This window comes from Trichosurus vulpecula, chromosome 9, assembly GCF_011100635.1.
Source record: "Trichosurus vulpecula isolate mTriVul1 chromosome 9, mTriVul1.pri, whole genome shotgun sequence".
Lineage (NCBI taxonomy): Eukaryota > Metazoa > Chordata > Mammalia > Diprotodontia > Phalangeridae > Trichosurus > Trichosurus vulpecula.
The window spans coordinates 111,847,127-111,870,217 of NC_050581.1; the positions used below are offsets into that span (position 1 = coordinate 111,847,127).

Here is a 23,091-nt window from a genome sequence, read left to right on the forward strand (position 1 = left end):
AGACAGGGATGCTTTGGAGCATGTTAGTCCATATCACAAATTCTGGACATCATTTTGGTGTCTTGGGGAGATTCCAGAAATATGGTAGCCATGTGACTTAATTGCCTCTCCCCGTGCCAGGCACTGAGTTTAAAAAATTTGATATGAAGAAACATTTAAGTGACTACTACTACATGCAATGTATTGTGTACTAGGTGCTGGGTAAAGATATAAGGATAAATATGGTCCCTGCTGTCAACAAACTTAGAGAGTTCATAGAAGAATTAAAATATCTGTTGGAAAATTATTTTCTCAAATTGCTTAGGAATTGAGGATCTTGTTTATCCTTGAAAAATATTCCCAGGGAGGGATTAGGGCAACTACGTGGTTTGTTAATTTCAAATTTTAAATTACCCTGTTGCGTTCAGAACACAGAGTAAGTTTCTACTAATTGTTCCTGGCCCTTTTGAATTCAAGAAATAGAATTTCTCCTCATCTGTATACAACATTAATTATGTACTTACTGGGTACAGGGTATTGTGGGTAAGCTCTTGGAGACAAAAGAAGAAAAGCTTTTGCCCTCAAGTAGCTTATGTTCTAGTTGTTGAATCAATTTCAGTGCAGTGTGAGTGCTACAGACAAATGCTGTAGGAGTTCGAGGGATTTATTTCCTCCTAGTCTGCTTATGACTGTGACTAAAACAATCTTTTTTTTTGTCACTTTCATTTTTATTGATGGTTTTTTTTACATTACATACATTTATAGATTATACTGTTTTATGAGGTGTCTTCTAAGAAAGTAAAACTAATTATACAGTTTATCCCATCAGAAACTAGATTCCACATCTATAGCATTCCCTACTTCTCTATTTAAAAAAAAAATCTATTTTATTTCTCTTGAGATTTTTGACCTTTCCCCCTCATTATTATTTTCCCCTTATTATTTTTTCTGATTATGTAGGGTAGTCCTTTGGTTGTTTGGCATGGCATTGAGTAAGTAAATTAGTGTGTGTGTGTGTGTGTGTGTGTGTGTGTGTGTGTGTGTATGTATACATGTATGTATAATATATTATAATTAATTAGTATAAGGAGTAATAGTCACTTTACTGCATTACTCATGAAAAATTAATATTTTTCAGTTATTTAGGTTTGTCTTTTATTTCTTTAAATGATTGTTTGTAGTTATATTTACATAGTTCTTGTGTATATCTTGGAAGGTAGACTCCCAGGTATTTTATATCTTAGAAATTTTAAATGGAAGTTCTCTTCTTGCTGGCTTTGTTATACAAATGTTGATGATTTTTATGGATTTTACTTTTCTAAGTTTTCTGAGTTTATTGTTATATTTTTAAATTGACTCTTTTGGATTCTTTAAGTACACAATTATAGCTGTAAAAAAGTGACAGTTTTGTTTCTTCTTTACCTGTGGTCATTTCCTCTTGTTTTTGTTTGTTTTTGTCATTCCTTCTTGTTTTATTTGTTATACCAAGCAGCTTTAGTAATAGTGCTACAGAAAAAGAAATTACGATATCCTTGTTTTATTCTTGAATTTATTGGAAATAATTCTAATTTTTCTCCTTTATAAATACTAGTAGCACTTTGTTTTTAACACTTTAAAGAATGTTCATTTATTCCTATTTTTTCTAGTGTTTTTAATAAAAATGGTAGTTGTATTTTGTCAAAAGCTTTTTTCTGTTTATTGATATAATCATGTGATTTTTATTGATTTTTGTTATTAATATGTTTAATTGCATTCATGGTTTTCCAAATATTAAATGAACCAGTAAGTCCAATCTAGTCACTGTATATATTCTTTTTGATATGTTGTTTTTGTCTCTTTGCTAATACTTTGTTTTAAAAAATTTGCTTCTGTGTTCATTAAGGATATTGGTCCATGGTTTACTCTTCCTGTTTTGATTCTCTTGGATTAATTAATCAAAACATCTGTTATAAAAAGAATTTGGTAGCATCCCTTCTTTTGCTGTTTTTTTTTTTTTTTGTAATCAGTTTATTAATGTTTCTCCTAACTCTTCCTTGAGTGTTTGATAGAATATCAAATCCACCTGGTCTGGGGCTTTTTTCCTTTTTAAGTTCATTTATGGCTTGTTCATTTTCTTCCTCTGAAGTTGGGTTAAGTTTCCTGTTCTTCTGTTTGTTATTTTTTGTTTTTGAAAAACTATATAATATTCACCTGATTGATCTTCCAGTTAGGCCTTTCCTAATCAAGTCATGTTGTCCTTTTCTCATTATTCCTTCCTTTTCTAATATAAGCCTAGTGTCCTTTGAATAATAATTAGGTTCTGAGATTTTGCTGGGTGTCGAAGTCATGCTCGTTGGGATATAGTTTTCAAATTTACCTTTCTTCCATTTTTTAAAAATCAGGAAAGTATTTTACCTTCTCCAATCTTGTAATACTTTTCCTAATGCCCAAGGAGCTTAGCCAAAGCTTCTTTAGCAACAAACTTGAATTTATCTGTTAGTGATAATGCTAAGCAATAAAATTTTTCAAGTTCACTATGTTTGTTCTCTCAACTTTTTCAGAGGCTTTATGTTGATAGTTGGAAGGATAGTTAAATACTAGGCATGAGTGAAGCTAAGTATATTGTGGTTTCAAGCATTATAGGGTCTACTCACATATTGTGGGGTCTTCAGTTAGGGTGTGATAGTTCTTATGCAAGGTTTATTACAATAGCCTAAGGTTTGGCTGGTATTTTCCTTATCCATCTGGATTTACTATCTGGCTGATGGAAATTATTGTTGGGTTTTTTGTTCGTTTGTTTTGTTTTTAATGATGACTGTGATTTGGCTATAGGAGTTAAAATCCACTTCAATGATCTGTGATTCCTTTGGCATAGGTACATTCCCTTTGATGTAAAAGATCATAACCCTTTAAATAGACAGCCTTCATAAATGTCTTTGGCTAAAAAAAATTCATCACCTCATTGCCTTCCTTAGTAATGAGTCTTTTAAAACTTAGCTAGACTGACCTTTGAATGACAGACTTATACTTTGAAATCTTGCCCCTTTTATTGGGCCTTCCAGAACATGGCCTTTGAGATTTTAGGGTTGCCTCTATAAAATGATGAAACACAAGAGGAGGACTAATGCCTATCTCCAGAGCTTTTTCCCAAATGCATTATTCTGACATTCTTAAGTCCAGTCATAATAATTCATAATATCCCTATCTAGCAGCCTGGGATATGTCACTGAACACTTAAGAGCTACAGAGCTGTGACACTTTTCAGTGTGGCATTGTGTTCTTTACAGTTTTGTCTAGGTTGTGTCCTTAGGTTACTTTTTAAGAAGATTGTCATAGGGCTTGGAATAATTAACCTTATTCAGTCAGGCCCTAGAGCTATTGATGAAGATTGGGCAGTTTTCAATGCTTATGCCCATAATGAGTGCATCTTCCCTGGTTTGTGATGCATTTTGTGTGAGAAAGTAAAAAGTCTTCTAAATAAAAGAAGAATTAAGGCACAGTTACTGGTGAGATGCTTTTGTTAATTAAATGAAATCAAGGGACCAAAACCTCCCTTTAATTGCCTGACAGGAATTGGATAATATAGAATTTAAACATTATGAGATCCTTTCAATTCTATACCATTCTCTGCCCTTGAATCTCTTACCTTCTTGTGTTTTACCTGGTCTTCTCTTGACGAAACAGCCTTATATTACTCCTACCAGCCGCTCACCTGCTTCTTCCTCTCCTATGCTGGATGAAGGTGGAAGAAGTCTCACAATCACTCTGAATGAATACATTACAAATTTATGCTGTCCAAAGTCAACTGGTCCCTCACTGAAGCAAGGCAGTCCTTTTCTTTCTCCCTAGTTGATTCCCTACATCACCCCCTGAGCAACCATGCTAGATGTTTGCACGCACAGGCACGCATGTCCACACACACACACACACACACACACACACACACACACCCATCACCCTTCTTTTACCCATCCCCTCTCTCCTCTGAGGACCTTCCCTTCTACTTCATTCCTAAAAATTAAAGCTATTCTCCTCTTCATGTCAGAACTCCTTGACATCTCCCACTCTTTGCTTTACTCCAATTTCAAATAAAAAGTTGGCTTTTCTCCTGGTCAAGCCACCCTTCTATATGAGCACTCAAACCCATCCCCTCCTGATTTTCTCCAGCAAATTGATTACTTAATCATCCCTCCTTTTGAAATCTTCAGTGCTCCCTGTCAACTAGTTCTTTCCTTACTGCCTTAAAACATTCCAAAGTCTCCCTGTCCTTAAAAAAAAACCTTCACTAGACTGAACCAACCCCTCACTTAATTCTTATAATTTTTCTTTTCTCAGTTAAACTCCGTCTTAGAGTTCGCCACTCATTACTCCTACTTCTCTTCTCTTCCCTTTGTAATCTGCTTTCCAGCTTCATCACTCAACTAAAATTACTCTATCCAAAGTTATCAATGATCTTTTAGTTACCAGATTTGATGGTCTTTTCTCAGTCTTAATCCTTTTGAACCTGCTACATTTGACACAATTGATCACTCTCTTCTACACATTCTTTCCTTTCAAGTTTTTCATGGCATGACTTTCACCGTTCTTCTCCTACCTGTCTTACTACCGTTTTTGCTTGTCCTTTTCTGGCTTATCCATATCATATCTCTTACATTAGATGTTTACCAAGCTTCTGACTTGCGGCCCTTTTTCCCCTCCCTATTTAGAAACTTCATCAGGTCTCATGGTTTAAGCTATAATCTGTATGCATTTGACTCCCAGGTGAATATTTTCAGTCCTAGTCTCTGTCCTGAGCTTCAGTCCTGAATCAGCAGTTGTATAATGGATATTTCACACTGCACATCCTAGAGACATTTTAACCTTATCTAAACTTGTCTTGGCCGCATAGCAGATCTGCCCTTTTTCAAATTTCCCTACATCCTTCTAGTATACCACTTTGTAACCTCAGCATTATCCTAGACTTCTCCTTCTCTATTACTTTTGTTTGTCCCCCACTTTGAGGCCAAAATCATTAAGCTCAGATCTGACTGTGACTCCCCTATTCATTCAACTCCAGTGTCTTCCTGTTGCCCTTAGGATAAAAAATTGGATATTATCCCCATTCCTGGACTCTGGGATCCAATGAAATGGGGTTTGTCTCTTTTCCTTACTCATGACACTCCAGCCTTTGTAGTGTCTACAATGTCTGGGAGTCTCTACCTCCTTACTTCTTCCTCATGGTTTCCCTCTCTTGTTTCCGTGCAGCTCAGTCTTCCTGCTCTCTCCCCACTCCCTACCTCCCCTGCCCCCAGGTATAGTGTCCTGTGTCTGGAATTATTTTGTACTTAACTATTTCATATATATTTATGTTTCTCATAAGCAGGGAATGTTTCATTCCATGTACCTGCATGGTCAGCAACTAGCAAAATACTTGGTATTTGGCAAGTACTTACTAAATACTTGGTTGATTTATTGATTCATCGCCTGGGTTTAAATGATTGGGTTATTTTTCTGGGTGATAATCCATGAGGCAGGTAAAATCTGGTCCTCAGAGGCCTGAAGACTTTCCAAACACTGTCCTTGCTTATGTCTTGCTAGAACAACATTCATTTCCCCAGAAAGAGCCGGCTTCCTTCTCCTGCCCTACCCCCGTTGCTTTATATTGCCTTCGCTTCTGCTTTACTCTGTGCCTATACTTTAGCGAAGACGTTCCTTCTGGTGGACAGGTTCTATTTCTGGTGGATCATCTTTCTTTTTTTTTTTTCCCCACAGGGGAAGACAAGGCAATTGGGGTTAAGCAACTTGCCCAAGGTCACACAGCTAGTAAATGTGTCAAGTGTCGGAGAGCAGATTTGAACTCAGATAGTCCTGACTCCAGGGCCAGTGCTTTACTCACTGCGCCACCTAGCTGCCCCTGGTGGATCATCTCTTAATGTAGCACTTCTTTGAGTGAGAAATCTGTTGTTTCCTATGCTGTTGAATCTAAAGAAAGGTAGAGATGGAGATGAGATGAGCTCTGGGAGAGTATCTGAACTGATTTGAGCTGCACTGGAAAGAAAACCTTTATGAGGCATCAGCCTTCATTCCTTGCATAAATGGCAGAGCCCCTGAGAAGTTCGTGGTTGCCTGTGAATGAGCATTAGTCTCTTGGTTTGTTCAAATAAAGGTTAACTTTACTGCTGATAAAGCTGAAATGCTAAGCAGTTTACATTGTATAGCATTCGATTCTTTGCAAGGTCATTCTGGGGTCTCCTTGAGATTCCATGACTATCTAGTATTCTGTGCAGCAATACATTGGCTTTTTTTTTTCAAAATCTGTTCACATTTGGTCTCTAAAACTTCCTGTCTGAAAGATACCCATGTATTCTTGTCCATAAAATAGAGAGACTAATATTGCTTAATTCATAGCCCTGTATGGTAAACCCTAAAGCCTTACATAAATGTGAGCTTTTGTTATCGTTTGAGCACTTGAGTGAGATACCTGCTTCTCTTCGTTTTTCTTTGTCTTAAGTAAGTAGTAATACTTAGCTTTCGGTTGTCATGAAGAAAGTGCTTTGTTGAACTTAATGCACTAGAGAAATGTGAATTGTTTTTATTTCTGTTCCTGTAATCTAGGAATATAAGCCAGTACTCAGTCTATCTTTTCAGAATGTATTGGAATTTTAATTAATGAAAATCAGCTTGTAGTCTCTCCTCCCACTCTGAACTCCTCTCCCCCTTACCTTATACTTATTATGGGTACATTTTATATATCAGTTATATACTGCCTGTGATACATACTGGTTATGTCTCTATAGCTAATACTGTATTTTATATTTGCTTACATTATGTACATTTTTTCTTCACCTATTGGGTGATTGCTTCATTCTTGGTAGGTCCCACCCCATGAGAAAGGCTTCAAAGTAGGATTCTAATGATGAGGTTGGTGTTTTCAGTGCTTCACATACTGCCTAGCACATAGTAAGTGCTTAATAAATGTTATCTAAGGACCAACTAAGTCCAGCTGGGAGAGGCTTTTCTCACAATTGACTATGAAAAATGATTTTTTTTAGCCACATCAATTCATGGTTATTGCTGATTAGAATCATAAAATCCTTGAGTTCGAATGGAATTCAGAGACCATCTAATTTAATCCCCCATAAGTGACATTCCAGCTTTTGAAACATTCTAATGAGAGATTATACTACCTCCTGAAGCAGCCCATTCCACTTTTCAGAAATATCTAGTTCTGGCTACTAGGGAGTATTGTCTTTTTTCAAGTCTTAATTTGCCTTTTTTGCGACTTTTACCTACTGTTCCTTCTGCCCTGTGGGGCAAAACAAAATACATTATTCTTTTTGCTATATGATGACCTTTTTTAAAAAAAAGAATTTAAAAATTTTTTTCCTGCAGTTATATGTAAAAACAATTTTCTACATCTTTAAAAAAATTTTTTTTGAGTTCCAGATTCCCTCCTTTCCCTGAAATGATAAGCAATCTGATATAGGTTGTGCATGTGTAATCACGTAAAACATTTCCATATTAGTCATTTTGTGAAAAAAAACTTGAACCAAAAATAAAAAGGATACAAAAAAAGAAAGTGAAAAATAGTATACTTCAGCCTTCATTCAGATTCCCATCAGTTCTTTCTCTGGTGTTGGATAGCATTTTTCATCATGAGACCTTTGGGATTGTCTTGGATCATTATCTTGATGACAATAAATCCTTCGCAGTCGTTCATCGTACAGTACTACTGTTACTTTGTACAGTGTTGTCTCAGTTCTCCTTACTTTACTCTGCATCAGTTCATGTCAATCTTTCCCGGTTTTTCTGAAATCATCCTGCTCATCATTTCTTTTATAGCACAATAGTATGTTGTTATAATCATAGAACACAAATTGTTCAGCCATTCCCAATTGACAGGCTTCCCTTCAATTTCCTTTTCTTAGCTTCCACAAAAAGAGCTGCTATAAATATTTTAGTATATGTGGGTCCTTTTCCCTTTTTAATGATCGGTTTGGGATATAGATCTGGTTCTGGTATTGCTGGACTAAAAGGTATGCACAATTTGGTTGTCCTTTGGGCAGAAGGTTGGATCAGTTCACAACTCCACTAACAGTGCATTAGTGTTCTGATTTTCCCATGTCTCCTCCAATGTTTGTCATTTTTATGTTGTTATATTAGCCAGTCTGATAGGTGTGAGGTGGTACCTCAGAGTTTTTTTAATTTGCCTTTCTCTAATCAATAGTGATTTAGAGCGTTTTTTATATGACACTATTGATGGCTTTGATTTCTTTGTCTGAAAACTGTCTTCATATCCTTTTACCATTTATCAACTGTGGAATGACTTGTGGTCTTATAAATTTGGCTCTGTTTTCTATATAATCGAGAAATGAGTCCTTTTTCAGAGATACTTGCTGTAAAATTTTTTTCTCTGCTTTTTTCTTTCCTTCTTGGTCGTGTTGGCTTTCTTTGTGCAGAATCTTTTAAATTTAATGTAATCAAAATCATCCATTTTACTTTTCATAATGTTCCGTCTCTTGTTTGGTCCTAATTTCTTCCCTTATCCGTAGATCTGACAGGCAAACTATTCCATGCTCCCTTTATTTGCTTATGGTATTAACCTTTATGTCTAAATCATGTACCCATTTTGACCTTATTTAGGTGTTTATGGTGCGAGAAGTCTATGTACTTTGTTTCTACCATACTGTTTTCCCGTTTTCCCGGCAGTTTTTGTCAAATAGTGAGTCCTTTTTCCAGCAGTTTGAATCTTTGCGTTTATCAAACACTAAATTTCTATGGTCATTTACTACAATGTGTTGTGTATCTAATCTATTCCACTTATCCACTATTCTATTTCTTAGCCAATATTAGATTGTTTTGATACTTATCTCTTTATAATACAGTTTTGAGATCTGATACAGTTAGGTTACCTTCCTTTGCATTTTTTTTTTCAGTGTTCACTTGATATTTTTGAACTTTTATTCTTCCAGATGAATTATGTTATGTTTTCTAGCTCTATAAAATAATTTTTTGGTAGTTTGACTGGTATGACATGAAATAAATACATTAATTTAGGTAGAATTGTCATTTTTATTATATTGACTTGGCCTACCCATGAGCAATTATTATTTTTTCAGTTGTTTAGATCTGACTTTATTTGTATGAAATGCGTTTTGTAGTTGTGTTCATGTATTTACCTAATTTGCCTTGTTACATAGGTTCCTAAGTATTTTATATTGTCTATAGTTATTTTAATTGGAGTTTTTCTGTCTCTTGCTGCTGAACTTCATTGGTAAAATGATGATTTTATGTGGGTTTGTTTTATATGCTGTAACTTTGCTATGATTAAGCTATGGCTTTCTTTCTCTGTTTTGTTTTTCCTGGTTTTAGGTATCAGCACCATATTAGAGGAATTTAGAAGAACTCCCTCAGTTTCATTTTTCTTCTTTCACACGTAGTTGAGTTAGATTCTGTATCAGTGGAAATAGTACCTGTTCCCAGAAAACCCATAGATCTTTGAAGAGATAAGGTGACTGACAAAATTAAATATGACCAAGTAGCTTGCTGATGGTTTTAGATATTACTGATCACTTAAGGAAACCTCCATCTATTCCTATGTTCTCTAATGTTTTAATAAGAATGGGTCTTGTATTTTTCAAAGGCTTTTTCTGTATCTATTTTTCATTGGTTTTGTTATTGATATGCTTAGTTATGCTGATAGTTTTCCTAATATTGAACCAGTCCTACATTCTTGAAATACCACCTTTTTTCTAGTATTTTATTTAAAAATTTTCTAGTATTTTATTTAAAAATTTTGCATCAATATTCATTAGGGAAATTGGTCTATGGTTTTCTTTCTCTGTTTTGTTCTTCCTGGTTTTAGGAATCAGCACCATATTAGTGTCTTAAGAGGAATTTAGAAGAACTCCCTCAGCTTCATTTTTCTTCTTTTACAGGTAGTTTAGTTGGATTCTGTATCAGTGGAGATAGTACCTGTTCCCGGAAAACCATAGACCTTTGAAGAGATAAGATGACTGACAAAATTAAATATGACCAAGTAGCTTCCAGGACCTAGAGTCTAGGGTGTTAGTAGGAGTAACCAGCATAGTACTTCTGCCTTCTAGTAGTTGACTAAGTTTCATAATCTGAAAAGTCATTGAAGGAATCCCAATATCGTAGACATGAAGGAAGCACAACATAGAATAAGCCTAGAAAAAAATACCATAGTAGAGATCCATGTGTTCATTTCTCACTGGGCAAGTTTCCATTATATGGAACTCGTTTCATCCCTAAATTTGTTGGTTTGATTCACAAAATCATAGCTTCTAGTGCTATACTTGCTAAGCAAACAGTATATATGAGTTGCCATGTGGCAGCTCAACAGAGCTTCTTTCTGAAACCTCAAAGAATTTTTAAAGTGATGTCTACTTTTCATTCACAACAGCCCCATTACCAGAAGGAAGCACAGATGATCAGTGCCATTTTGTGGGTGAAAACTAATATTTATATGAGCCTACTTAAGTGTGTGATTAAGCCGGGACTTGATCTAGGATCTATCTTTCCAAGGAACAATTATTCATTTTCTCTTTCTCCCACTCCTGCTCCCATTAAACAGAAAGCACCCCCCCCCCAAATTCATTATGAAGCAAAACTAGATTTCCCCATCCAAAAATGCATGTCATTCAGCATTTTGAAGGACTCATCTTTTAAGAGAGGTGTCTCAACACTAGAATTTTTGCTTTTTCAAACCATTTGGATATGGGTTATCTCACTGAATCTCACTAAATTTTCTATTTTAGAAATACTTCTTTGGAAAAGGTACAGAAAGGGTCTCCCTTACAATACCACTATTGATGCTTATTTGAATTATGAAAAGTCAGTTGTTGAAAGCAGTTGAAATCAGTCTTTTTCAGTGTTTTTGCCTGAAACCTTAATGTACTTTTAAAGACTACTTAATAGTTCCAGTTCGATGCTGGGGATAAAAAAATAAGCATGGAACAGCTCTTGCCTTAAAAGACTTTACATTGTATTGAGGGTTGGGGAAGTAATAACATATACACAGAAAAGTGTTATAGATGTGTATCAGTACAAGGAACATATTATAAGGAGCTTAGGAACAAAGAAGTTTTTTAAGTGGGCACCGTGGAGATTATGAGAGACTTGGGGAAGAATGAAAGGATTGTCATGTTGAACTGAGGGCTTTTTGAAGTTAGATAACAAATTTGTAGTGAACCTTGTCAGCACAGTTGTACGACTTCGTCCATCACTCTTCAGCAGTATGTAAACTAATCATAGTGAAGAATATGGTAGGGATTCTTTGGTTTGGGATATGTGATGGTGGTGAGGGGTGATTAGACGAGGGTCTTTCCTGTTTCAAATGCCATTTGTACTCCTATCCAATATGTTTTGTACTTTACTGTTTTGACATGGGTACTTTATTTTGTCAATATCTCCAGCTAATAGAATGCAGTCTTTCCAAGTGTCTTTTTTCAGATTATGACTGATGATAGATTAGAGTCTAGAAATCTAGTAGCTTGGATTATTTTTCTGTATAAATTTTGCTAAGTTCAGATAGAGTTATTGGGTGTAAAAAATAAATAACTATAAAGTACATTAGTTTATAGAATGTCAAGAGACTTTATATAGTATAATAGAAAAAATAACATCCAGTAGTTTGTCTGATGGTTTTAAAATTGTTTTGCTTGTTTACTAATGGTTATATCCAGGGGTCAGATTAGAATTTTAAAATCAAAAATTGCTTTTGTCATATCTGGAAGAGACCTTACGCTTGTGAGGTATAATGGGAAGAGCCCTGCACTGAAAGGCAATATTCTTTTTGCCCAGTGCCTAGTTGGTGGTTGTTGAATTGAGTCAATGGATACCTAATGTTCCAGTCCTCTCTCTGCTAATTGGCTGTATGACCTTGAAGAGAAAATAGTTTGCCTCTGTAGGCTAGTATTTCCTCCATCTGGGAAGTAGCCTAAAATTGTATGATGCTGAGCTTTAAAGTCTCTGTTATAACTGGTTTCTTGCTAAATAGAGAATCCTTGGTTTCCTATTGGTGACATTGCTTTGAGTTTTCTCTTATCACTATAATTTTTCTGTAATCTCTTTCTTTTGCTAGGGGAAAAATACCTATTTACACTCTTCCAAATCATAACTTGAGCAATTAAGACAAGTGTTCCTTTTTCAGCTATTATTTACATATATATTGTGTATATTAATAAATAAACCTCAGTATTTTTCTTGGATATGTAGCACTCATAATTCAAGATAAGATTAGAAACATTTTTGGTACATATTTCATAAATAAAGTCTAATCACAGCATCTCAGAGTTAGAAGGAACTATTGGGGGCGTCTAGGCCTCCTTGTACTTCAACCAGGATCCCTTATACAACCTCATTCCAAGTGGCCAGGGAATCTCTACTTGGATACCTATGATGGAGGGAATGATCACCTCTGGAGGCAGTTCTTTTAGATGACACATTATTATGTTAGTTTTTCCCCTCATTTTGAATTGATATCTCTGCAGCTTCTTATTTCTCACAATTCTATTCTCTACGGCTAAGCAGGACAAATGTAAACATTTTCTCCAGGCTTACCATGGCCAATTTATTTGGTTGAGTCTCATATGGTCTCCCACTGTTGATTCAATGCTAGTTCAATTTGATATGTATTAAGGAACTTATTGGTTACTGTGATCAAAAAATATAATTATCTGGCACTCAACCTTGTGGTTTTTACCTCACCTCTGAATTTAGCAAGGTTAGCATATAAATAGCTTTATGGTCAATGGGCCCTTGGTTGAGCCTACCAGAACTTAGGCTCCACAGGTATGACCTTTGAGAATCTAAAGGCCCTTTTATGTCATGATATTTAATGCATTAATTCAGTTGTGTTCCTTTTGATCCTTTAAAAGGCAGTGACCTTCATATGAAGGCTATGAAGTTGTTCCTAAATTTTAGAATTTGTTGTCATTTAATATGTAGAACATAGTGCATCCAGTATGGTGAAGGGGAAGGAATAGGGGAGACCAGTTCAGCTTTGTGCCCTAGTCTGAGAGACAAGAGTATTTTAATTTCAATTCATGCATTTGTATTCTTGGTTGCTTAAGAAAGATCCTTAGCTATGTCTTAAAAACATAAAAAGTGATTATATGGCATAAGATCCATTACCTTTCTTTGGGGCCAGAGGCAACCTTTTTTTTTTCATGGTGAATGAACTGTGTTATTGTAACTCCCCAAAAGAGTGTACCTCAAAAAAGACCATTCCTAGCTTCTTGTATTGTTGGAATGAGCAGATTCAGCCAAGGTGAAGTTTAAAAAAAAAAGCCTTGTTGGAAGGAAAGTAACATAAAAAATGGAAAAGCTAAGTTTATTAATTTATAATACCATCAGTCATATAACATATTTCATCATGTGATTAATGTGTTTTCCATTAAGAGGGGGAAAGCCCTAGATCTGAGTGGAGGAGTATACATGTGTACACTCTTCTCCTCTCTCACTGTAGGAGAGGGTCTATGTATTAAAATCCTGGCAATGGTAGTAACCTAATTACTTCTGCCATTTTGTATGACCTTAAAGTTGACCTTGTCTTTAAGTAGTTTTATGTGAGCTTTGACCTGGTCGTGACAGAATTGCTTGTGCCATTATAATGTACAACCAGATGTTTATTAGTTCCTAAGGATTATCCATAGGTACCACTTAAAGGGCCAAGGAGAAACCGGGAGTGGGTAATAGAAAGGACTCCTAGCTGCTATGTGTCTGGCTCTGTACTGGTCCTTTGATAACCCATATTTGTGGGAAGTATCAAACAGGAGAAATTCCCAGAGCTTTAAAGACCTGGACATTAGATCCCTTAGGAGCTGGATTCTCAAGCATTGTACCATCCTGAGTAATGAATACCCTGTTATATAAATGTCAGAAAGTTCTTAGGACTTAATCTGAAGTGAGACCTTTGTAGACTCCATGTGTTATGGTGATGTGTCTTCTAGAAATTCAGGGTATCCTCCTCACAGGACTACTGTTAAACACATCTTTGGTGCTTTGTTCTTTGGCATGGGCTTCCTGCTGCTTTTTTTTTTTAATGAGTTTTGATGCCCCTATTGGAGATCTAGGTCACTTCTAGAACTGGGACAGGTTAATTTTACATCCTGCTGTGAAGTAGTGATTTTGTAAGGCAGTAGTATACTGTATGAACGACTGGCTTTCCTCCCATCTCCTTAATGGCTTTTATTCTAGAAGATAGGTTCTAATAGAAGAGGTTTTTGTCCCTTGTGTATCATGGAGCCAGCAGTGTGGTGGCAAACTTTCCTTTTGGCCTCCAGGGAAGGGGAACCAAAAAGCAAGGGCCACTTCCATCAATTGACCATTTGTGTAAAACCTAGTCAGGTTCTATTTCCCCCCCTGGAAAGGTGCACTCATCTCCGGTATCTAAAACCAGCTCCCTTCACAATGGAAAGAAATCAGTCTTCTCAGCTTTAGGCAGCAGCATCCCTTTGGTTTTTCAGAACAAAATGTTAGTGGTCTGCCTGTATTGCTCCTTAAAGCATGATTCAGCAGAGAAATGGACTAAATAGGCATTTGTTTAAGCTTAATTTTTTTTTTCCTTTTGGAACAGCTAAACCAGATGAAGTTCAGCCCTCTGCAAATTTGAATGGAAATGATATCACTGCTCCTCCAAACAAGGAGCTCCCCCCGAGCCCTGAGAAGAAAAAGGTAAGTGCAAGAATTTTCTCATGTGTTTTTTGTTCTATAAGTTTCTTCTTTTTTCAGTATATGATGTTTTCTTTTGCTATTCTGACCACAGATTTAAGTTCTGTTTTCTGAACTTCTGAGGTAAGTTTTGAGGAAGTTTCTTAAAAAGAGCTACAGAGTTGATATCACTGGGCTGCTTAGACAATCGTAGTCATGCTCTCCCCTTCTTTTCACATTTTCATTGTCATCTTCCTGAATTGCTTTGCTCCAGAGTCTTCAGGGGCGTTGATCTTGTTCTTTAGGAAGAGAACTGCCTATTTTTGGAGTAGTTTACAAAGATTCATCTGACCTTTTAGGTAGGTTATAGTTGGGTTTAGTCGTTGAAAAGTTTAAAAACTCTTAATAGGGACATTGAAACAGTCATAACATGGATAAACCTAATAGCAATTTATGTTTCAGCAGCATCATTACCCAACTAAAAGATATGTTTCTGAAATTGAATCCAAAATGTGGCTGTTAGTAAACTTTTAAGTATCAACCATGGAAATCCGGCAATCTATGCTAACTTTACTACACTCCAAGATAAGTTTCCCATTTTCTTACCTGCATTCTAGTTTTATTTCACTTATTCAATTCAGAAAACAGAATGTTAATTTTCATTTTGCTCTAGTTATCATTTCCTATATATTCTCATTGCTTGCAATTTAATTTTGAAATATGCTCTTTATGCTTTTAAAAAAAATTTTTTTGTTCTTTTGTGTGTGTGCGTGTATATCATTGGATGCTTGTCTTAAAACAAAAAACACACAAAAAAACCACAAAATAAACCAACGAACCTAAAGCCATCAACCACTACTCCACCTGCAAAGACTGCTACACCGAAAACCAAATCAGTGCCCACTCCCACCCCCAAGCGGCCAGTTTCCACTACTCCTGGTGGCCCAAGCAAAAAGCCCATGAGCCCTGCTCCAGGCCTAGCACCAGCTGCCCCACCCAAACGACCTGCTGCCGCCACTGCTGCTGCCCGGTCCACTTCCTTAATTTCAAGAGATGGAAAACCAAAGGTAAGTCCTGGCGTGCCCCCCCCCCCCCCATCAGCCAGTTGGTTTTGTAGAAGCATCAGAGTGGTAATAAGAGAAAGAGGTAACCTGCATCTATGGTTAGTACACTTAGATCTTGAAGACAGGACGTTTAAAAAAAAAGTAGTTTTCTAATCAATTTTGGAGCAATTTAGAGCAGCCATCAAACTGAAATGTCTCTCCCAACACAGTTTCTGGTCTATGTCATACTTTGAACTTTTATTATCTGTATACCTTTTCAGGTGAAAGCTCTTGCACTGTGACTTGACCTTAGACTCAAGTGATCTCTCATATACATGTCCTTACCCAGCCATAGCTTTGCATTTCATGATTTCATTTGCTGTTACTTAACACTTAAATAACACACTTTTTGCATTGACCATATTGTATAGTAGTGAATATAAGGATATTGCATATTTTGTGTGGTCCCTCTAATCTTCAGAAATTAGGGAGCTCCATCAAATTATGAAAAATGAAAAGGGAAAAAACTCACAAATCTAAAAAAGCCTTTCAAAGTAGCATTTCTCCATCAGGTTCCATAAACCTGTTAATAGACAGGCAACTGCTTCTTGTTAGAGGGATAATTGCTTGGCTTTACCCTGTTGTTTCTCAATTCTATTATAATTCCTTTGCTAAATATAATTCCTTTGTTAAACTTTGTTAAACTACTAGTTTGGGGAACTATACCAGTATGTTTCATTACATTAGTTGTTTTATCAGTTTAAGGGAGCTTAGGTGATGTAGGGGAGTGAATGTTGGGGTGCTGTCAAAAAGCCTAAATTCTCTTCTCTGCCACTCAATCATCCAATGATTTTATCCTGGTCATTTAATGCCTCTGAAACTTCATTTCCCCTGCTGTAAAATGGGTATGATGACACTAGTCTTGGCTTGTTTACAAAAGAACAGGAGGGTCTAAGATTCCTGGAGGCTCAGAAATGCAGGCAGAGGCCAAGCGTTGTATCACCTTAACCATTCACTGAACTGTGGGGAGCGCTGATGGACTGGGAGTGGAAAAAAGTCTAAGCCCCGCTGTGGAGCGGTAGGTCTCATTTGCTGCCTGGGAATTATTGTCCGGCCACGTCATCATGTCCTTGTAAGGATCAAATAAGACAATCAGTGTGACACTGATAGAGATGTAACGTGGGGGTGAGGTGGAAAAATACTGTGTCCTGGACTGTTTTCCTAGCTTTGCCCTTTTGTTACGGGCTGGCTTTTAGGGAAGTGCCTTTATCCTTTCTGAGCCCCCCTTAGCAGTTTGCCTCTTCGTGAGGTAGGAATGAATGCTAGTGCTCTTTCTCTCTTGCTTTAGAGGTGGGTGGAACATTGTGTAGTAGATTGCTTTGGAAACTGCTTGGGATTTGCGGCTGATGGGAGTCCTGTGTTACCCTTTCATTTGATCGATGAAAAGCCAGGCTCAGAGAAGATATCTAGGCTTGCTCGTATTCACCTGGGGTTGGGGCTGTGAAGAGCGCAGGCAGTCCTAGCACCAGGGGTCCTCTCTATCCCAGTAGTATTGGCTTATATAGCCTAGTCCACCCCGTAGAGCACTTCCAACTAATATCCGGAGGTTTGATTTAGATGGGGATTCTCATCTTTGTAGTCACTCCTGGGAATGAAACTACCTTTTCAGGGCGTGTCTGCTTTGAAACTCCTGGTCTAGATTGCCTTGGGCTGGTCTGGGACCAGGACTCACAAGATTGACTTTTAATCCACCAGGATACAGGGTCACAACTATAAAATTGTATCATATAAATTTGAATTACAAATATTGAATATTTGAATGCTTTCCTTTAAATTAACTTATTAAAATTATCCTTAATAATGTTACTTGTATTTAATTAATTACATTTGTAAAATTTTGTGATTTGTAAAATATGAAGTCAGATCTTCAAAGTTCCCAGTGTTGGTGAGCATTCTTGGCGTTATTGAGCTCTAAAGAATTCTCTTCCTTCCACTTCAAAAACATGTCTCTCAAAACTGGAATGCCTTTCTGCTGTGGCAGCTAGAGGGTGCAGCGGAGGTGCTGGGCTTAGGGGCAGGGAGATCTGAGTTTGATTCAGCCTCAGACTCTTAGGATGCTGTGACTAGGGGCAGGTTCCTGCAGCATTATTTTCCACATCTGTAAACTACTTTCTAGAGTTTTTGTGAGGATAAAATAAGATATTATTTGTGAAAGCACCCTTAAAATACTAACTACTAATTAGTGTTATCATTTTCATCATAAAGCCTCCATCAGTAATAATAATAGTAAATAATTATTGTTGTTTATTGTTATTCTATTTGAGCTCCCCACTATGTTTATTTCCTTTTGAGTACAAACAAAAAAGAAGCTCTGTGCTCTGGGTTTGGTGTTTCCCTCATGGAAGTATTTTCCTTTGGATAAAGTAACATTATTTATACCCCTTGTTCTCTTTTCACTTCTTTACTATTCATTTAGTCCATGTACTTTTTCATTTTAGGGGAATTCACTGTTAATACCCCTGCTTTATATCTAAATTTAAGGATTCCTTCCTTCTAATTTTCCTTTGAAATGGAAGTTCACAACTGTTGTTTCAGTTGTGTTCCTTCTCTCTGTAGGAGGTGTTGATCAAACCATCTGCTTGCCCTTTTTTTTCCCATAATTTCAGATACTATCAAGACATTTCCCCATGGTCTTTGCTTTCAAGGTGATCTCCCATTCCTTCTGAATCTGTCTTCTTGTGTGATTGAATGGTTCTAATGTCGCCATGTGGATGAACATTTGCCCAGAAATCAAATAGTGTGACCCTAATGAAATAAAATAAACCCTTTATATTCCTTTATTTTCTTCAGTGCTGAATTTTCTTTCCCTCATTTCACTACCCCATTATCCTATTTATTTTTTTGCTAGCTTCTAAAATTTTCATTGGTTTGTGCCCCCAATATCTTTAGCCTGTGAGGAGACAAGTGTAATGTAAAACAAAGGAAACAGAATTTACAGAAAATATTGTAAATAAAAAGAGCCAGTATTCCCAGCACTTATACTACAATACATTCAAAGTGTATAAATGACCTGAAAATTGACAACATAAACAATTAGAAGATACATAGAACTTACACTTTTCACAACCATAGCTAGGGGGTGAATTCTTAAACTCAAGTCAGACTTGATTGCAAAAGACAAAGCAGACAACTTTGAAAACCTGAAATTGAAAAACTGTTGCATGAAGAATTTTAATGCAATTAGATTAGTAGGACGTGACTGGGAGAAAAATCATTGTAGATGATCTTTGACAGGGGTCTTCTATGCAAAATGTATAGGGAGCTAACAAATATCTAAGACTAAAGTCTTTACCCGATAGATGAACAGGATGCAAACAGTTCTCAAAATAATTGCTCCAGTTTCCTCATAATAATAGAAATGCAATCAAAATCACCCTGAAATTTTAACATCATACCTAGTAAGTTGGAAAAGGTGATAAAAAATAGCACTAGTCAATATGGGAGGGATTGTGGAAAGACCTACAAACTAATTTGTTTTTGATGGAGCTTTGAATTAATCTGACAGTTTTGGAAAGCAGTTTGTAATTATGAGAAGAGAATGACTCAAATGTCCACTCCTAGGCATATACTCCAGAGAGGTCATTGACAGGAAGTGACAATCTTTCTATATGCAAATATTTATAACAATATTTTTATAATAGCAAAAAAATCAAAATGAAGTAGATGCTCATTTATTTGAGAATGATTAAATAAATTGTGGTACATGAAGTATAATGCAATATTAATGTGTTGTAAGAAAAATGTAGTGGATGCAGAGAAGCATGGGAGGAGTTCTATGAAATAATACACATTAAATAGTAAAATGGTAAATACACATGCACACTCATATGTATGTAAAATGATTACAACGTAGATGGAAAGAACATTTGAAACTGAATTAGTGTGACCAAGCTTGGCTCCAAAGAAGAGGCTTCTCAGACCACATAGAGGTCTTGGCTAATTTGGCTGAACTTTTTCTTTTCTTTTCTTTTCTTTTCTTTTCTTTTCTTTTCTTTTCTTTTCTTTTCTTTTCTTTTCTTTTCTTTTCTTTTCTTTTTTCTCATAAGCAATAGTTCTGTGGGAAGGAGAAGAGGACACAATGGGAAATGCAGTTAATGTAAAAAGAATAAAGTTTTTTTTTCCCCTTGGAGAGAGCCCTGTGTGGGTTTTATTTGGAACAACTGAAGTAGGATCATGAACCTTGGTTTTGCTTTGTTGTCCATTGGTTCAAACTCACCTCCACATCATGGTCAAACTATTTAAAAAACTTTACAGTATTTCAGTTTTTTAATCTTTTGAGTTGACTTACGGTATTTTGAACCTATGGAATTTTTTATTTTTTTGAAAACAGTACTTTGCAATTTTCTTTTTTAAATTGATACCTTTTGTATTTTTAAATCTATCCTTCCTCCCATCCTGTAAAGCAATCATCTCTTGCAACAGTGATTAAAAACAAAGGGAAAAACAGTTAAGGAAAACCAACTGTATCTGCCAATATATGCAAAATTCCACACCCATATCCCCTCACTCTGAAAATGAAGGGAGGCAGGTACATTTTTTTCATCTATTTTCCAGGTCCTAGCATGTCCATTATAATAACAGTGTTCAATTTTGTTTTCTTCTATTATTGTTTTCTAGTCTCACTAATTTCATCATCCTTTAGTTCATATGAATTTCTTCATGTTTCTCCTAATATTTAATATTTATTGTTTCTTATGGAGCAATAATGTTTTGTCACATTTGTTTAAGACTGTTAGTTTAGTAACTTCCCAGTTGCTGGATATCTACTTTGTCTACAATCTACTCTAGAATATTTGGAGTAATGCATAGTTTCACCAACAGTGTATTAGTATAAACACATGGAGCCATCCTTTTTTTCTACTAATAAATTGTCACCCCTGGCCCTGTAGTCCATGCTTCACCTAGTCGACTCCTAAGTTTCTGGTTTCTTTGAAAACTTGCTACTTGACCTGTGAACCTTATCCATGCTCTTTTGTTACCAGGCTGTGGATGCAAAGAGCCCTGAGAAACGAACCTCACTGTCTAAATCTCCTGCCACCACTACTAAAACTGCCTCAAAGAGCACCCCAACCACCCCACGAGTCACAGTGGCTGTTTCGCCCATGGCAACTGGTCCAGCCAGTAGGAGCACCTCTACTTCTCCTCCTAAGAAGCCTTCCTGTAAGCATCATCCAGTATTTTAGAGCTTTGGTCCCCATCCTTCCCAGTGTTGCTTATGGAATAAGCCATTGGGTAGCCTAACAAGGGTAGTTAAGATTAGAGACAGTTTCAATGTAACCTTAGGAAACTGTGGACTGGGCAAAACAGCCCAGGAGCAGGTAAGTGGCCACCGATCTTAACATTAACATACCAGAAAAGGCTATTCACTCATGGAATTTGGTTCAAAACAATTATTTCTGCATACCAACACTTGTTAAGGACATTTATAGGTAGTAGCTCATTTACCTGTTTAACAAATGCATTTCTTGACCCATCATCCTGGAAATTAAGCAACTAAAATTCTTACTTATTTGTGTAATGGGCTTAACCCATTCAAAATGATCATTGCCTCATTAAGTCATGGCAGCTGCCCTTTGCTGATATCAGTGCATTCCAGTTTATGCCAATTTGAGCAAAACTAGCTGGTTTTTAACATCCATGAGTACTGTTCTTCACAGAAAAAAAATGAAACTAATAGTTTAAGGCTCAAGTAATCTCTCCCTTTCTCTCCCTCCCCACTGGGGAAATGGCTTCTTTGAATACAAGGTAGAATGGTGGGAGGAGAGAGGACAAGGTGAGGGCTTAGGTGGTCTGAATTGAATATTGTGTTTCTAGGGTAGATAACAAAATAAGGCAAAAGCCTTTTGTCCAAAGAAAAATTTCTTGCTTGGGGATAAAGAGAAGGAAAACTGATAAAACCACTTTCAACTAAAGTACAACTGAAGCTGACTTTCCCACTTCACCTTTCAGGGGAGTTAGGTAAACTCAATCAAAATTCAGTTGGCTGGAGGCCTTTTCCACAGCCTCCAGTAACCTTGTGATCCACTCGGGGTATGTCCCTTGTTCTGCGAAGTCTGACAGAGCCCTAGACAGAATCTCCTAGGCACAAGTAGTGGCTTGATGTATCCAGCTCTCTCAATGGCATTAGGGTAGGGATTGAGCCCTTTTCCTATATTCTCTCATAAGGAAAAATACAATTGATAGTTAATGGCACTTACTGAGTACTTCTTGTGTGCAGTAATATACTGGCCTCTGCACAAGGGTTGTAAAAGAAATACTCTGAAAAAGTGTTTCTGTTCTTAGGAATTGATGCAGGAATTGGGCAAACCCAGCATGCAGTGTGTATTCTTTGGATAGCTATCTGGGTGTTAATGAAAAATTGTTCATTTCAAAAACTGAATCTTTACTTTTGTAGCTCTCAGGAGCGAGTCAAAGCCGACAGACATCAAGAAGACTACTACAAAATCCTCACTAGGTAATGGCAAATCTCTCCTACCCCTTATTTCATAATTTTAAAGAGCAGTATTGATCAGTAATCACATAGGCATAGTGTCTTTTAAGCCTGAATTTTTTCCGTGTCATCTCATTTTTTGATCTTGCTCTTTTTTCCAGCGGACTTAAGTCGTCCAAAGAGTGCCCCTACCATCACTCAGAAGATCACCAGCACCACATCTTCAGGGGGTCCTCCCTTGCCGGGGGCAGCTTCCAGCCGGGTCAAGCCCAAATCTGTCCCCCTGAGGCCACCTACAACTTCCTCTGTGGATACCAAGAAGCCAGGAGTGCCTAAGGTTGCCCCAACTAAACCAAATTCTGCAGCACCACGGCCCAGCCGCCCAGTAACTAGCGTCTCTGTGCCAGATCTTAAAAATGTTCGTTCTAAGATTGGCTCCACAGACAACATCAAACACCAGCCAGGTGGAGGCCGGGTATGTCCTTTGCTTGGGGTTTCCTTCTGGGGTGACCTTGAGCAATCTAAGCATAAGCACTCTCATCCGTACCCTTCCTGCCTCTTCAAACCACTGATCACTAGACTTACCTCCTCCTCTGCAAGGATCTTGCTTCGCCTCTCAGCTGCCCCGAGAGCTTTTCTCTATTAGATAGAGAGAGGAAATGTTTTAATTTTTGGGGAGGGCTGGGATTACCATAAAAAGGGAACCAATTTATATCTGAACTGGTCAGTCAGGCTGAATGACTTGGCATCCAAGTTCACATGCTTGAGTAAGATAGAACAAAAGAAACATTGTCAACTTTTGGTTACCTAAAGGGATACTGGAGATTTCTCTCCCACAGTTTGTTGCCATTCCTTCCTCCATCTTGTACCTAATTCTCAATATCTGTGCCACTGATGAGACGTTTCTGGAGAGAGAGGCTCAGCCAGAATGAAGCAAGGGTTGGA

General features: G+C 36.9%; 1 protein-coding gene across 8 annotated transcripts in view; it reads left to right on the forward strand.

Annotated features, from left to right (window-relative positions):
- MAP4 (microtubule associated protein 4) overlaps positions 1-23,091 on the forward strand; it is a 178,764-nt gene that overhangs the window by 133,931 nt on the left and 21,742 nt on the right. For 7 of the 8 annotated variants that reach the window (XM_036737759.1, XM_036737763.1, XM_036737766.1 and 4 more), the window contains exons 12-16: positions 14,540-14,637; positions 15,459-15,680; positions 20,699-20,876; positions 22,111-22,170; positions 22,308-22,621. In XM_036737759.1, the coding sequence (XP_036593654.1) occupies positions 14,540-14,637; positions 15,459-15,680; positions 20,699-20,876; positions 22,111-22,170; positions 22,308-22,621 (872 nt within the window). The remainder of the gene's footprint in view (positions 1-14,539; positions 14,638-15,458; positions 15,681-20,698; positions 20,877-22,110; positions 22,171-22,307; positions 22,622-23,091) is intronic. The other variant, XM_036737764.1, reaches the window with a different exon arrangement.